Source organism: Drosophila santomea, chromosome 2L (assembly GCF_016746245.2).
Source record: "Drosophila santomea strain STO CAGO 1482 chromosome 2L, Prin_Dsan_1.1, whole genome shotgun sequence".
In the NCBI taxonomy this organism is placed as follows: domain Eukaryota; kingdom Metazoa; phylum Arthropoda; class Insecta; order Diptera; family Drosophilidae; genus Drosophila; species Drosophila santomea.
The window spans coordinates 5,649,439-5,662,313 of NC_053016.2; the positions used below are offsets into that span (position 1 = coordinate 5,649,439).

At 43.7% G+C, this 12,875-nt stretch overlaps 1 protein-coding gene across 1 annotated transcript; it reads right to left on the bottom strand.

Moving 5' to 3' along the window:
- Positions 1–231: 231 nt before the first annotated feature.
- On the bottom strand, positions 232–12,477 carry LOC120458468 (protein Wnt-6). The gene is made up of 4 exons (XM_039646121.1): positions 10,983–12,477; positions 2,674–2,897; positions 1,075–1,589; positions 232–984 (listed from the first exon to the last, which is right to left on the bottom strand). The coding sequence occupies exons 1-4, from the start codon at positions 11,042–11,044 to the stop codon at positions 523–525; spliced, it is 1,263 nt and encodes a 420-aa protein (XP_039502055.1). The 5' UTR covers positions 11,045–12,477; the 3' UTR covers positions 232–522.
- Positions 12,478–12,875: the final 398 nt, after the last annotated feature.

Sequence of the window (12,875 nt, forward strand, 5' to 3'; positions counted from 1 at the left end):
TAATCATTTATGCAGATTTCAATCAATGGGCGAATCGATTTGAAATACATTTCCGTTTAGCATATCATTTTGTTGTAGGCAATCTGGTTACATAAAATTCAATTTGTTTGCAATTAATTGGTTGACAAGCGGATGGAGTTGTAATCCAGAATGGGCTGAGCTAAGAGACCTAAAAGTAAATATTACTCTTAGAAAATGTATTTAATCTAGAAATAAGAACTAGTAGTCTGGTTTAGTTTTTCTTTTATTTTTATTGCGACTATTTACAGGGCTTACATGAGCTGCATATGAATGATATAACGTAGGCATGTTTATGTGGCTTTTATTTCGTATTTACAACTAGCTAAAAGATTAGAGATACTCGTTACATGTTACTTGTTAGTTAATACTTAAAACGTTTTCTCTGTAAGTGTGTGTGTTTTCTATCACGCGAAATGGAAAGCTTTCAAAATTCTATTCCTGACTAAACCGAAGAAAGTAATACAGATGTATGTATGCATCTATAGAGTGAGTAAACTACACTCAGAGGCAGGTGTTCACCGCCCGGTGCTCCAGGCACTTTTCGCAGGTCACCTCGCAGCACCACTTGAAGACGCACTTGCAGTTGGTCTGCTCCTCCACAATACGGCGAGTGTGTCCCCGATTGCAGCACATGCGATCGCAGCGATCCGGTCCGGAACTGGTCACATTGCACTCCCTGCCCTGGGTGCCCAGTGCACCCGTCTTGGAGTTGGGTGCGCAAAAGTCGGGCGATTCGTCTGCGAAGACCAGCTGGTACTTGTTCGCCGGCCTCGTGTGCGGATTATCCGGCATGAAGCTGTTGCCATCGTTGCGCAACGTCACCTTCCTGGCACTGTCGTACCGGTCACGCAGTCGTTCTGCCACTTCCCGGAACGGAGGCATCTTCAGCCAGCACGTCTTCACCGTGCAGGAGCCGGACAGCCCGTGGCACTTGCACTCCAGCCGCATGGCATCGCGAATGGCCTGAAAGGATGCCAGGTTCCAGGATGTTATTCTTATACATAATTGCACATGTTTTTCTCTAATCAGATGCAATAGTTGTTGATTACTTACCAATCGACCTGCGTTGTTGTTGTGGAACTTAACCAGCGTGCCCAGATCACTGCGTCTTTGCCTCTGCTTGGCGTCGAGGAACACGCGCGAGTGCCGCAGGCCAAACTTCACATTGTCACTGCAGCCGCCCCACTCCCACTGCCCCTCGGGAAACTTGATGTTGTCCCAGAACTTGCGACGCCCCCTCCTCCAGCCCGGTTTGCGATTCCGCCCGCCTCTGTGCTCCACCGCGGATATATCGGTCATGGTGCTGGCATTGCTCAAGCGACCCATCCGCTGGCTGGGATGCTGATCCTGCAGGGGCAACTGTTGCCGCAGCATCTCGGCCTGCTGCTGCCGCTCCAGTGCCGCCTGCGCGGTGGCCGCCGTCACCATCTGGGGCTGGCCACCGTTCCTGCGCACGTGCGTCTTGTCGCAGGAGCACTCCACCAGCTGGCCCATCGTGCAGGCCTTCGTCACGGCGTAGGTCACTCCCGCGGCTGTGATGGCGTTCACGAAACCCGTCTCTCGGGAATCTGGAAAGAAGGAGTTGGGATGTTGTGTACTTAAAAATCAAACCTTCAACTTATAATATTTTCTTTAGCATTATTATATATATTTTATATATATTCTTTTATAACATATTATTTTCCTCAAAGAAAGCCCATCCCAAGCGTGCTCAATCAATCGTCAATCATTGGCGTTGTCAGCACGCGTCGCCTGATTGATTTTAATTTGTCAGGCTGCGCGACAAAATGATTTATTGCCCGTTCGATTGGCGATCACCAATCAGCGATCGCCGCTCTATGCAAATCACATATCACAAATCGCATATTGCAAGTGGTGTTGGCAGTCACGTTCAACGAAAGCGAAATCGCACTCGAAAGCCGAATCGCAATTGTAATCGTTGGGATATTAATTTGCATACGCTTGTAATGCGCTCAAAGTTGAAGTGCTTTTTTTTTTTTTTTCAGCGCTACAGGTGATGTGTCTTGAGCCACCCTAAAATGGAGTGTTACATGGAGAGGGACAGGTTCGCGAATATATTTTATATTTTTTTTTCTTATTTTCGCTGACAGGTTGACAGGGCGAGGCTTTAATCCGAGCAGCGGAGAATTTCGGTGGTTACGCCCGTTGAATTTATGGCATAAACCCCACCGTTTGGTATGTGTTTTGTTTGCGCATTGTTGTCATTAAGTGCGGCTATCGAGGATCAGGAGAGCGGTGTCCAATCCTCCTGCTCCTCCTCCATTTTCCTTGCCTTTTTTGCCCGTGCAATAATTTATTAAAATTGACAGCTTTGTAGGCTCATTTCAGGCGCTATTCATCAGCTCGGATCGCTGCATTTTTATTATGCAACTTGATGGATGGTGCGTTGCGCTCTGCAAGGCCTTTTCCATGACAACCCAAACAAAAAAAAAAAAAAATTTACCATAAAGTTGGGGCGTGCAACGATGAGTTGTAATTAGGCAGCTAACCGCCTGGTTTCCCCCTTGTGACTCACACACTGTTGTTGTTGACAGCCAGCCTTTTTGCCGTTGGCACTGCATAATAAACTATATCCCCCCCTTTCGAACAACGTATGTAACTAGTTTCCTTGGACTCTGAAAAACTACTTACCGCGCATTAAGATTTTCCTCATGCTCTTGCGCAGCACACTGCAGTTCCATCGGCGATTGCGGAACTGAAACTCACATTCGCGGAAGCCCAGGTTGATGCCATTGATGATGATCTCTTTGAGCAGCGCCGAATCGTGGCGGCAGATTTCGGCCAACTTGCCGCGCAGACGACGTGTCTTTTTGCACATTAGATTTGGATCGAGAAGGATGTTGGTGCCCTCGGCCCTGAAAAAGGATTAAACATATGTAGGTTTGCATATTAAAAAAGAAATAAACATGTACTGCATCAGTTGCAAGTTAAATTGACTATGGAAACTCGTTGGTCACTTTGTCACTGTTTCGTTCTGATTTCCCATTATTGCGTATCTTTTGCACTGACTAATCCATTTGCTATATTTCCCATTCCCACCTAGGGCACACCCAAATTCGATTATCTATGACCAACTTTTTGTTTTCCCTGAAGGGTTTGTCCCCAGGGCATTTATCAGGCCAAGCACTTTGTCATCGATGAATAACCTGCACGTAGCTCACATTTTGAAGTACGCCGAGGCTTGGCAGTGATTTCTTGTATTTTTAGACTGACTCAGCTGAGAGTTCGCCTCGATTTTATGGCTTCAAAAATGGCAATCGCGATTTGCTGGAAGCCATAGATGATGAACACATCGATCAATCAGTGCTCGAGGGCTGAGCAAAACTAACAGCAGCAGCAGCAGGCCCTATTTAGGCGCTTTATTTACCCGGAGATCTGAAAACCGGGCAGAGCATAAACACTTTCCACTCTGAAACACTTTCCACACAACTGGCAAACGGCGCAAAGTTCAGGAACACAGGCAAAGTAAATTTCACGCGAATGTGCAATGTGAAAAAAGCGAAGAGCCGAGCGATTGAGCTATTAAAAAGTCATAAATCTGAAATGGAAAAACATAAATCAGCGCCAAAAGGCGAGCACTACTACTGCCTACTGCCCGCAAAAAAAAAAAAACAATTTCCAGTGGCCGCTTCTGAATGCTGACACATAGAAGTCGATCTCGATATGAATACTCATATATACTTTACTATAGGTATACACACGGCTGTATATCGATGTGTGCTCACTGCACCCACATTGTTGGGTAATTATTAATTTTCCACCTAAATTAAATTTTAACGCCGCAGAACCAGCCGCCAAATGGCATTCAAAATGAAAACGAAAATTGCATCTATTGGGAAAATATTTGCTAAATATTGTTGTGGAGCCAGTATGTGTGAAACTTTTATCGATTGACTTCTGCCTACGAATCGGCTTTATGATAATAAACATTGGATGAGGACCTCTTTATCGTCGCCATCACGTATACGCAGCATTTGATGGCGGAAAAATCCGGTGAAAAAACGCGCTAAAATTAAGTTCATCTTTTGGAAGTACGTTCGTTTTTGCTCCTTTTCTTTTGCTCTGCAGTTTTGCCATTCTGAGCAAATTTCGGCCAAGCAGTGCAAATAAATAAATAATACTATTTTTAATGAACTTGTGTGCGGCATGGTTTACGCATTGGATGGCGCCAGACTCATAAGTGTAGTGGCTAAGCCAACAAATTACCAAATCCGCCAATTACCGGATGATATGTGCATCTGATGTGTTGTCTCAGATATATATTACCAATTTTACTAGATTTTCGTGAAACGTGCCAGTGCTGAGATGCACTTTCCTTATGGTATTTTGTAACATCATATAGGAAACATTTAATGTTTGTTATTATGAGTTAGTTACAAGTAAAGTGTTAATTTTATACAGAATAATTTGCCGTTTTCAATGATCCTTAGAAATTACTGAATTACTGAAAAATTCTCGGCATTCCCGCATATCAGATAACCCAGTTCTGGTGGCCCCAATTTTCTCGGAGCAAGTAGATAAACCACTTGAACCGCTTCAGATTCCCATTATCGATGCCCACCTGGGTCGCTTTTGCCACCTGGCTGTTGCAGTGCAGCTCCCTGTGGCAATGCCACAAAAAAAAACACACACCATGCCACAAAAAGTGAACACACAATTCCCAAACACTCGACGAGATTATGACAACTTAATAGGTACAAAAATGGAAAAAAAAACCAAAATAACAAATAGAGCAGACACACGCACGCACAAGTGCTTAACGAAAATATTAACTCCAAAGGCAACAAAAACAATCACAGCCGCCTCTCGACCGCCAAAAACAAAAACTTCAAATGATAGACGCGCTTGGTAAACAAAGTAGAAACAATTGAAGTTCAAATCACACTGATCATCTTCATCTTCGATCGAGATCGAGATGTTGCTATTGCTGTTGCTGTTGGGAATCTAGATGTTGCTGTTGCTACTCTAAATGTTGCTGCTTTGATGATGATGACGTCTTGGCTGCGGCTGCGTTGCGTTGATGACTGGAGAGATCTAAAGAACTCAAACACCTTTCAGCCACACAAGTTGCCACCACCACCGAACACACAAATAGCAACTCGAAACATAGCAACTCAACACAAAAAACACAAAAAAAAAAAACAAAAAAAGAAAGAAAAAGGAGATTTTTGTTAAGCGGAAAATAGCCGCACAGAGAGTGGAGCAACCGATCGTTCGACACTTTTTGGTTTTTGAAGTTGAACTGAAGTTTACTTGCCAGCGAAGTCGGCAGCGAAGTTGTCGGCGAACATGAAAAGGAGCCAGCACAACTTCAGGTCTCTCAGTTCCCTCCACCGATCCGATCCGATCCCTCTGCCCATTCCCATACCCATCCCCATTCCCATCCATCCCATTCCCCATAAGATACCATACCATACCATCACATCCCATCCCAACCCATCCAGTAAAGCAACACTTGGCAACGTATCTTTATTTTGCGCCCAGTATCTGTGTGCGTTTGTTTGAATGGTATGGGTGTCGTTATAGGCCTCAATGGACTTTCAGTGATTCCTTTCCCTCTCTTTTCTTTTGTATCTGCCTTTCTCTCTCCTAGGTTGGCTGCTTTGGCATTGATCAAAGTGCCCGGTTTGGTTTTTGGTAGTCCCAAACAGACAAGTGGTTGAAATTTCCCATACTATCCCATACCCCGTATCCCATACCCCATACCCCATACCACGTACCCCTTTTGTAGTTACTTTAAGCGAGGGGACAAAAGTTGCCCCACTATTCGGGACTTTCCCGGAATGCAGGCATTTTAATTTACAGGGTATGAGGGATATTTATATCTATGTTTTATAACTTAAAATTCAGTAACATTCCTATTTTCAACTCGTTTTAAATGCACAAGTATCTTAACACTAAACATAATAGTTTGCTTTGCTTTTATCGTCTCATTACTGTATTAACTATAGAAAACAACTACAATTCAATATTTATATAACTTGTGTTAAGAACTATAAAGTTATAAATATTTACATATATAAATAACCATTTTTACAGCCCTCCGTTTTGAACTTACACCGATTAGTCTCGACTTGACTGCATATCCTATAACTCGCTATCTTAAGATATCTATGTTAATAAGTGAAATTGTGTGATTGACTCATTTTTGTGAGTCAGGTTGCAGCTATCCGCGGCCATCCCCCACACACCCTCCCCCCCTTCTCCCAGGGTTCAGTGCAAACAAATCAACGACTTAAACCACTTGTCAACATGCGAGTGGCAAAGTATTTAAACAAAGCGTTGACAAGTGAATGAATGGCCATTGGATTGGTCGCCTGGCCGGCCGGCGGGGCTCTCTGGATTTTTTATTTTCTGGCTTGCTGACTTGGCTGGCTTTGCTGACTTTTCTGACTGCTCTTGCTGACTGTTTGTGAGCTGGAGCTGGAGCTGGCCCGTTTGATTTTCGCCTTGGCCAAGTGAAGTGCTGTTGCGGCTGGTCAGTTTCATTTACGCGCTCAAATATTTGCCTACAGAATGCCTCGGCGCAAGTGCTGATCTCTTGTGCATACGAATTTCGAGGCAGAAGCGTTTGATGTGGGCGGCAGCATTGACAATCGATTAGGTGCCCCCTTGGAGCCACAGCTACTGGCTAAGAAGTCGAGAAAATAAATAAGAAACACCGAACACCGAAAAGGTGTTGACATGTCTGCGAGTTGCCAACCGATTTGATCCGTTGGGTGCGGCATCGTGTGTGGGCGCCACAAGCTGCTTTTTGGCACCTTTTTTTTGGGGGGGGAAGGAGGGTTATTTGTCATTTATTAATTAGCATATTAACATGTTTACTGAATTCAGGGCTCTTCGTCTTGGAAACCGACTTATCCTTTAATTCGTTCTAAGAGTCTAACAAATCACTGATCACTGATTTGCATATGAATCTTGTCCCCAGCTTAAGTAAATAACTTTTTTATTTCAATGATTATTTCAAACACACTGGCAGGTTTTAAACCTATTTTCAGTTAGTGCGCAGATCTAAAAAGTCAGCCTTTTTTACTGTTTCCCAGACATGTCCATGTCCAATTGGCGCAACAAAAACGCTGGCTAATAATTCAGGCATATTTACTATGAGTGCCGGGCAATGTCATTCCTTTAACAAGCCTCCTTCGGTTCCAGTGGGCAGGGCACGACTTCAACTTTAGCCCTAAGTGCCTTTAGCCAGGCTTAACTCTTTGGGCCAACAAAAGCGACATCAATCTCTGGGGCTTGGTGACTTTGAGGTGCGCAAATTGCGACAACGTTTAACTTAATTACGGCTCAAATAGGCGTAGCTGGGCCTAGGGAACGATCATCGGCGCACGGACATGGTCATGTTCATGTCAAGGATGTCTAAGCTGTGCTTAATCACGATGATTGAGGCTGTGGGAAAGATTGGGAATGGACAAGGATTCCATGAAGCTTCGCATGCCAGCGCCATTAGAGATCAAAAAGTATTTTGTTATGATGTTGAAATTGCCAGGTAAATAGAATACTTATTGTCTCAGCAAATGTGTCCCTAAACTCTACTGAGTTTTCACTTTGTATTTAAGGGTTAAATCCATTAATCAGCTTTCGTACTTTCTTAAGTCGCTGGTCCCAGCGCATCATCTTCCCTTCGAGATGACGAGGAGCACATCATATTCTCGGGCCACTCGGCGCAGACCGCCTGACAGACATCATGGCCAAGCCCTCTACCTGTGTGTTTCGGTGGCCACACCGTCCTCCAACTTGACCCATGTCTGTTCGCGTTCTTTGGTTCGTCATCCAATTTAATTATGATGCATCTGGCAGACAATCCGAAGACAGACACATTCGTCAATGTTACAGCGGGGAAAGCGACAAATTAACAAAATAAACAAATGGCATGACTCTTGACTAACAGATTTGCAGCGATCTAGTGAGCGGTAACTAGCTACTTTTTCTGGTTGATGGTTTAAGGTTGGTGTAAAGAAACTTGAACGTGAAACTTTCTCTAGAAACAGAGAGACACGGTATCGAGGTACTTTCGTTAATGTCGAGCGAATTGTGTCAGAGACGCTTTTTTGCTGATTTTTTGCTGCTCATAATCAACTCATCTGCATTGGATTTTGGCAATTGGCCGACTTTTCTTCTGCTCGTTAGTTGAACATAATTATTGTGTTGTTTTTGCTTTTTTGTTTTTTTTTTATTTTGTTTTGTTTTGCATTGGGGGTGTTTGCTGTTGTTGCTGCTGGCTCATGAAGTGTGCCAGATTCGCGGCAGAGATGATCTCGTGGTGCACGGGGCGTATGAGCAATGTTGAGTTGATGCAACCACCGACTGTGGAGCCAGCACAGCTTGAGACTAAGTGGCCACTGGGCCACAGGCCACCCAGCACCCCCTGTTTGCCTTAACCCATTAATGCCACGCCTGGCATTAATTACCATTTCACATGCTGCGAGAGCCAAAAAAAAGGAAAATCACCAGATTGAGGGGCATTGACTGAGCGGATTTTCGATGAATGAAATTGTGCGCTGTAAATTGAATGAAAAGCAGGAAGTCGCCGGCAAATGTCAAATGATTTTCCAACGGATATGAGCTCATTTAGGGTTTCTGGGTGCAGAATCAAACTGCAGTCGAAAACTCGCAATTTGCGAGATCTTCATCATCTTCATCATCGTCTCGTGCGCTGTTTTTAATTAAATTCCAGACACATCAGCGCTAAATTTCTGCCCGATCAACGGCAATTTGATGTAAGTTTTTCTCTGTAATTGGCTGCCCCCCCCACTGCTGCCCCCTTGCTGCCTGGAATTTCCATTCATTTAACGGAACATCTACCCACAATACGAGTACGATACACATACATACGTCTCTGGCCCATCGAATATGATCTCAATCGCTCACAGAACGACCGTTTGATTTAGTGCACTTCGCCTGCGAATTTCGCAAAATGCACACAAACAAAATGAGACACGATTTTGTGGCGTGGCGCTGTAAGCCCCCCAAATCGCATCATTTTCGCTATTTCCGGACCCATTGCAAAATGCAAATTGCGCAGATCCGCACTTGATCGGTTATTGTAAACCCAACGATTGGTTTTGTGCGCTTAAGTAGCTGATGGATTTGAGAGATTTCATTAAATTGGGGATATGGCAAGAGTAGAGTATTATTAGACACATTTGCGTTATACTTTCCTTTTGATCTTTTTCATGCTGCTGACTTTGAGTTTGGCTATAGTAAAATAGATTAGAGCAATCAAAGCTGCATTCTTGTTCATAAATGAGCTCTTTTTCGGAAGCTTAAAATAGGATTATATAAACTAGATCTGCTTTGGCTTTCCCCCTTTCTGAAGAAGCATTCATCATATTAGTTGCATTTCTGGCTGCCCCAACGCCCTTGAGTGGCACTGATGAAGCGCAGAAAGTGGCACAGCCAAAGGTTCCATTTTTGTTCTCTGTGCAACTTTCGGATGGTGGCGACATCACATCTCGTTCAACGTGCCCCATTCAACGTTCAACGTTCGACATCAAAAGGCGGCGAAAAGAACTGACAGCGCTGAACTTGAGCTTTAATTATTTAATTAATTTATGGTGAAAAAGTGGCAATTGCATTGGATGCGGCATGGAAACACCCAGCTACTATTCATACCGCCTCCCTTCAATTTCGCAGGTGTCCACCTTCGTTTGCTGACGCGCCCAGTTGCACAGAACACAAATTAAATAAATGAAAATCAAATGTATATATATAAATATATGTATATAGTGGATATAGCCACGTAATCGTCATGCAGTCTACGCCACGCGACGCCCACGCCGCCCCCTTTTGGCCACCCTTCATCCAACCAGCCAAATTGAAGCTTTCGACGCCGTTGACAGCCGCAATATTTCTACCTTTAGGCAAATATATATACTATAACTAACTACATATATAAAATATAGGAGCATACCTCTTGGGACAAATTCATTGATGCCACTTTGCTGGCAGATATTTTGGCAAAGTGCATAACTTGTGTGTTAGAAGGAAGCCCCTGCCTGCCCGTCACCATTTTTCTTTCTATTTGATGTCTGTCCTCCGCGGTTTGTTTATTTATTTATGCATCTCGTTGGACGCCTTTTCGCCTGTAATTTCGCGCATAAATTGCTCCAAGTGTCATTTGGCTTTTTGGCTTCATCCGCCTCTGCACTTTTGCTATTTATTTTAGGTTCCCCCCTCGCAAAAAAAAAAAAAATAGAAAAAAAAACGAAGAGGGAGAGTAGAAAAGTTGCCATGTAATTAAATCTAAATCAAACGTCACATTTTGAAGGTCCGCCGAGTCGGTCGCCACGCTCGATTGGCTCTGATTTGGACTTGCATTTGCATTTGCATTTAGAACGCATTTATTTTTGGGGGCCTGCACTTTTTTATTTGCTGTCTCCGCAACCGGAAGCGGTTACGCCAATCTCTATCTCGTAAATTGATGCGATTTGACGTGAACACAGATGCTCTGTGGCCAAAAGGCCTTCGAGAGGGTGGTAATGGGTTTTTTGGCATTGAAACAGAACATAAATTGCATGTTGAGCCAAATCGGAGCGACTTTGTTAGCTGCGGTGCATTAGACTAAGCGAGATGCTTAAAATTAGAGACTATCTTTTTTTTTTGAAGAATATTCGGTTTGAATAAGCGCACAAATGTAAGCCAACGCTCTCTTAAATAATAAATAATACATTGTTTAAAATGATTGCAACACAAAATTTATTAAATAATGAAGAAGAAATATTTTGGTTCTACTTTTATTTGCTATCCTCCTAATTTCAATATTCAACAAAGTTTATTTAACAGGCTATAAAAAGCGTGAGTGCAAATAATGAGAACGATTAACATGTTGAGCCTTTCAAACACATTAAACAATTACATTATTTTGCCACTAATCACTTGTATCGACTTTTGAGTATCTCTGAACGGATAATAGGTGTTTAAATGCCACTTACCAGCCGAATCCAGTCATTGGCATTGCGAATATTAAAATTGCAATTACCATGAGCAAACGCATATCGATTGAAGCCGCCAAATGCAGCGGCAACAAACCAAATTCTGGCCCGTTGAGCTGTTTCAATTTACTTTGTTTAGCCAGTGAGTGCTATATATTTAAAAATATGTATATAATGTTTTTGCTGTATTTGTTTTTTTTTTTTTTTTTTTGGCAGGTAGTAAAAGTTAACGCCGTTTTTATTGCGGCCACGATGAGTACACGAGATGCTTATTTGAATACCGTTGACGTGTGCGAATTAATCAAGCGTCTCGAGCTGAGTGGATATTTTTATGTGTGTACTTCATTTGGGGGAAGTTGGCGGTTGGTGGCGGAATCCCGGGCGACATGATCACCGATCTGATCCGAGGTGATCTGGCGGATCTGACGGATCTGGTGGATCTGGTGGATCTGGCTGATCTTTTCCGATCTTTCACTTTTTTGTGTTTTTTTTTTGTTTTGGGTTTTCGCTGCTGTCTGCGACTGGGGCTGCGTACGCACACGGAGAAAGCTGCCGGCGTACTGAGCCAAAAGGCCAAAAGGAATATTGGCAAGGAGTTGTCGGCCGGGTTTTCGCGATCCAGCGAACGAAACAAACAAAAAGTCCCAGGCCAAAAAAAGTTGAACAGCGAATCAAAAGCCCGGCCAAGGGTGGAGTCCAACTGGGGAATTGTGTTTTATTTTGTTGCTTGGCCCCACCGATATGGGGTATATGGGGGTATATGGGGGTATATGGCGGGCTGCAGGACGACCAGGGAGTAGCGTAAAAAATGAAATTAAACGCGCGCTTTAATCAGAATCCCAGGCCGAAGACCCAAGTCGCGCGACTCTTTTGGCTGCTTTTGTCCGCACTTTTTATTTTGCTTTTTATATTCGCTATACTCGCTGGAATCGCTTTTGGCTGAATCTTTCTTCTTTTTTTTTTTTTGTTTGGCTCCGGCTCCTCAGTTATGTTTTCGTTAATTTCGTTCTACGCAGAAGTTGTGGCGCATCCTTTGCGCCCGTTTTTCCCATGTTCCCAAAATCACCAGACGCACATGCGAGTCGAGTCGAGTAGAGACGAGACGAGACGAGACGAGTCGAGGAGAATTCTTCTCGCGATCGGAACACTCACTCGCGCTGACCGTTCATATGGATCTGATCTGGCGGATCGCTAGCCGATCATTTCGAGTACGTAAACGCGTAACAACCGTGGGATTTTCCACCTCCTCCGCGCTCGCGAAAAACTCACTCGCGAATTGTAACGAATACCGAATACCGATCGGGTACGGACTCTTGACTGATTTTGCGGATCGTTTTCGGATCGCTTTCGGATCAGATCGGATACAAACGGTACGGATCGGATCGTATCGTATGGGATCGGATGAGATGGGATGGGATGGGATCGGATCGGAGAGATCTTGCGACCCCACACAAAAATATAAGTCACTCTATGAATGGACGGCGGTTGTCGGTCGGTTGTCGGATCGTTTCTGATTGTGATACGTCGCCGTCGAAAAGTCTCTTCCCACTTCAGCTGCTCTGCTGACGCTCTGTTTGGAAGCGTGAAAATTTATTTCACTCATGCGCGATCCGAGCGCTCAAAATCTGTGGCGTTCTGTTCTGTACCCCCAACGCACACTGGGCCACGTTCGACTTTTTCGGCTCAAAAGTTCAAAAAGTTTGCGAAATATTGTAAGAATATGCCTCATAGCGATGTAACCAAAATTTCTAGGAATGGTAAATGATTCCTTAATGTTATAGGTAAATAGTCACGGTTTATTATTCACAATACATTATACTGAGCATCCATTTCAATACAGGTCTTTCAACATATAAAACTCTTTAGCTAGTTATCAAAGATACATTTTTATAA

Bases quoted from the DNA above. Each gene is read 5' to 3' on its own strand.
- LOC120458468 (XM_039646121.1), bottom strand. From the start codon at position 11,044: ATGCGTTTGCTCATGGTAATTGCAATTTTAATATTCGCAATGCCAATG. The intron at 2,898-10,982 runs GTAAGTGGCATT...ATCCTTTTTCAG, and splicing joins CCAATGACTGGATTCGGCTG to GGCCGAGGGCACCAACATCC. The intron at 985-1,074 runs GTAAGTAATCAA...GCATCCTTTCAG, and splicing joins ACAACAACGCAGGTCGATTG to GCCATTCGCGATGCCATGCG.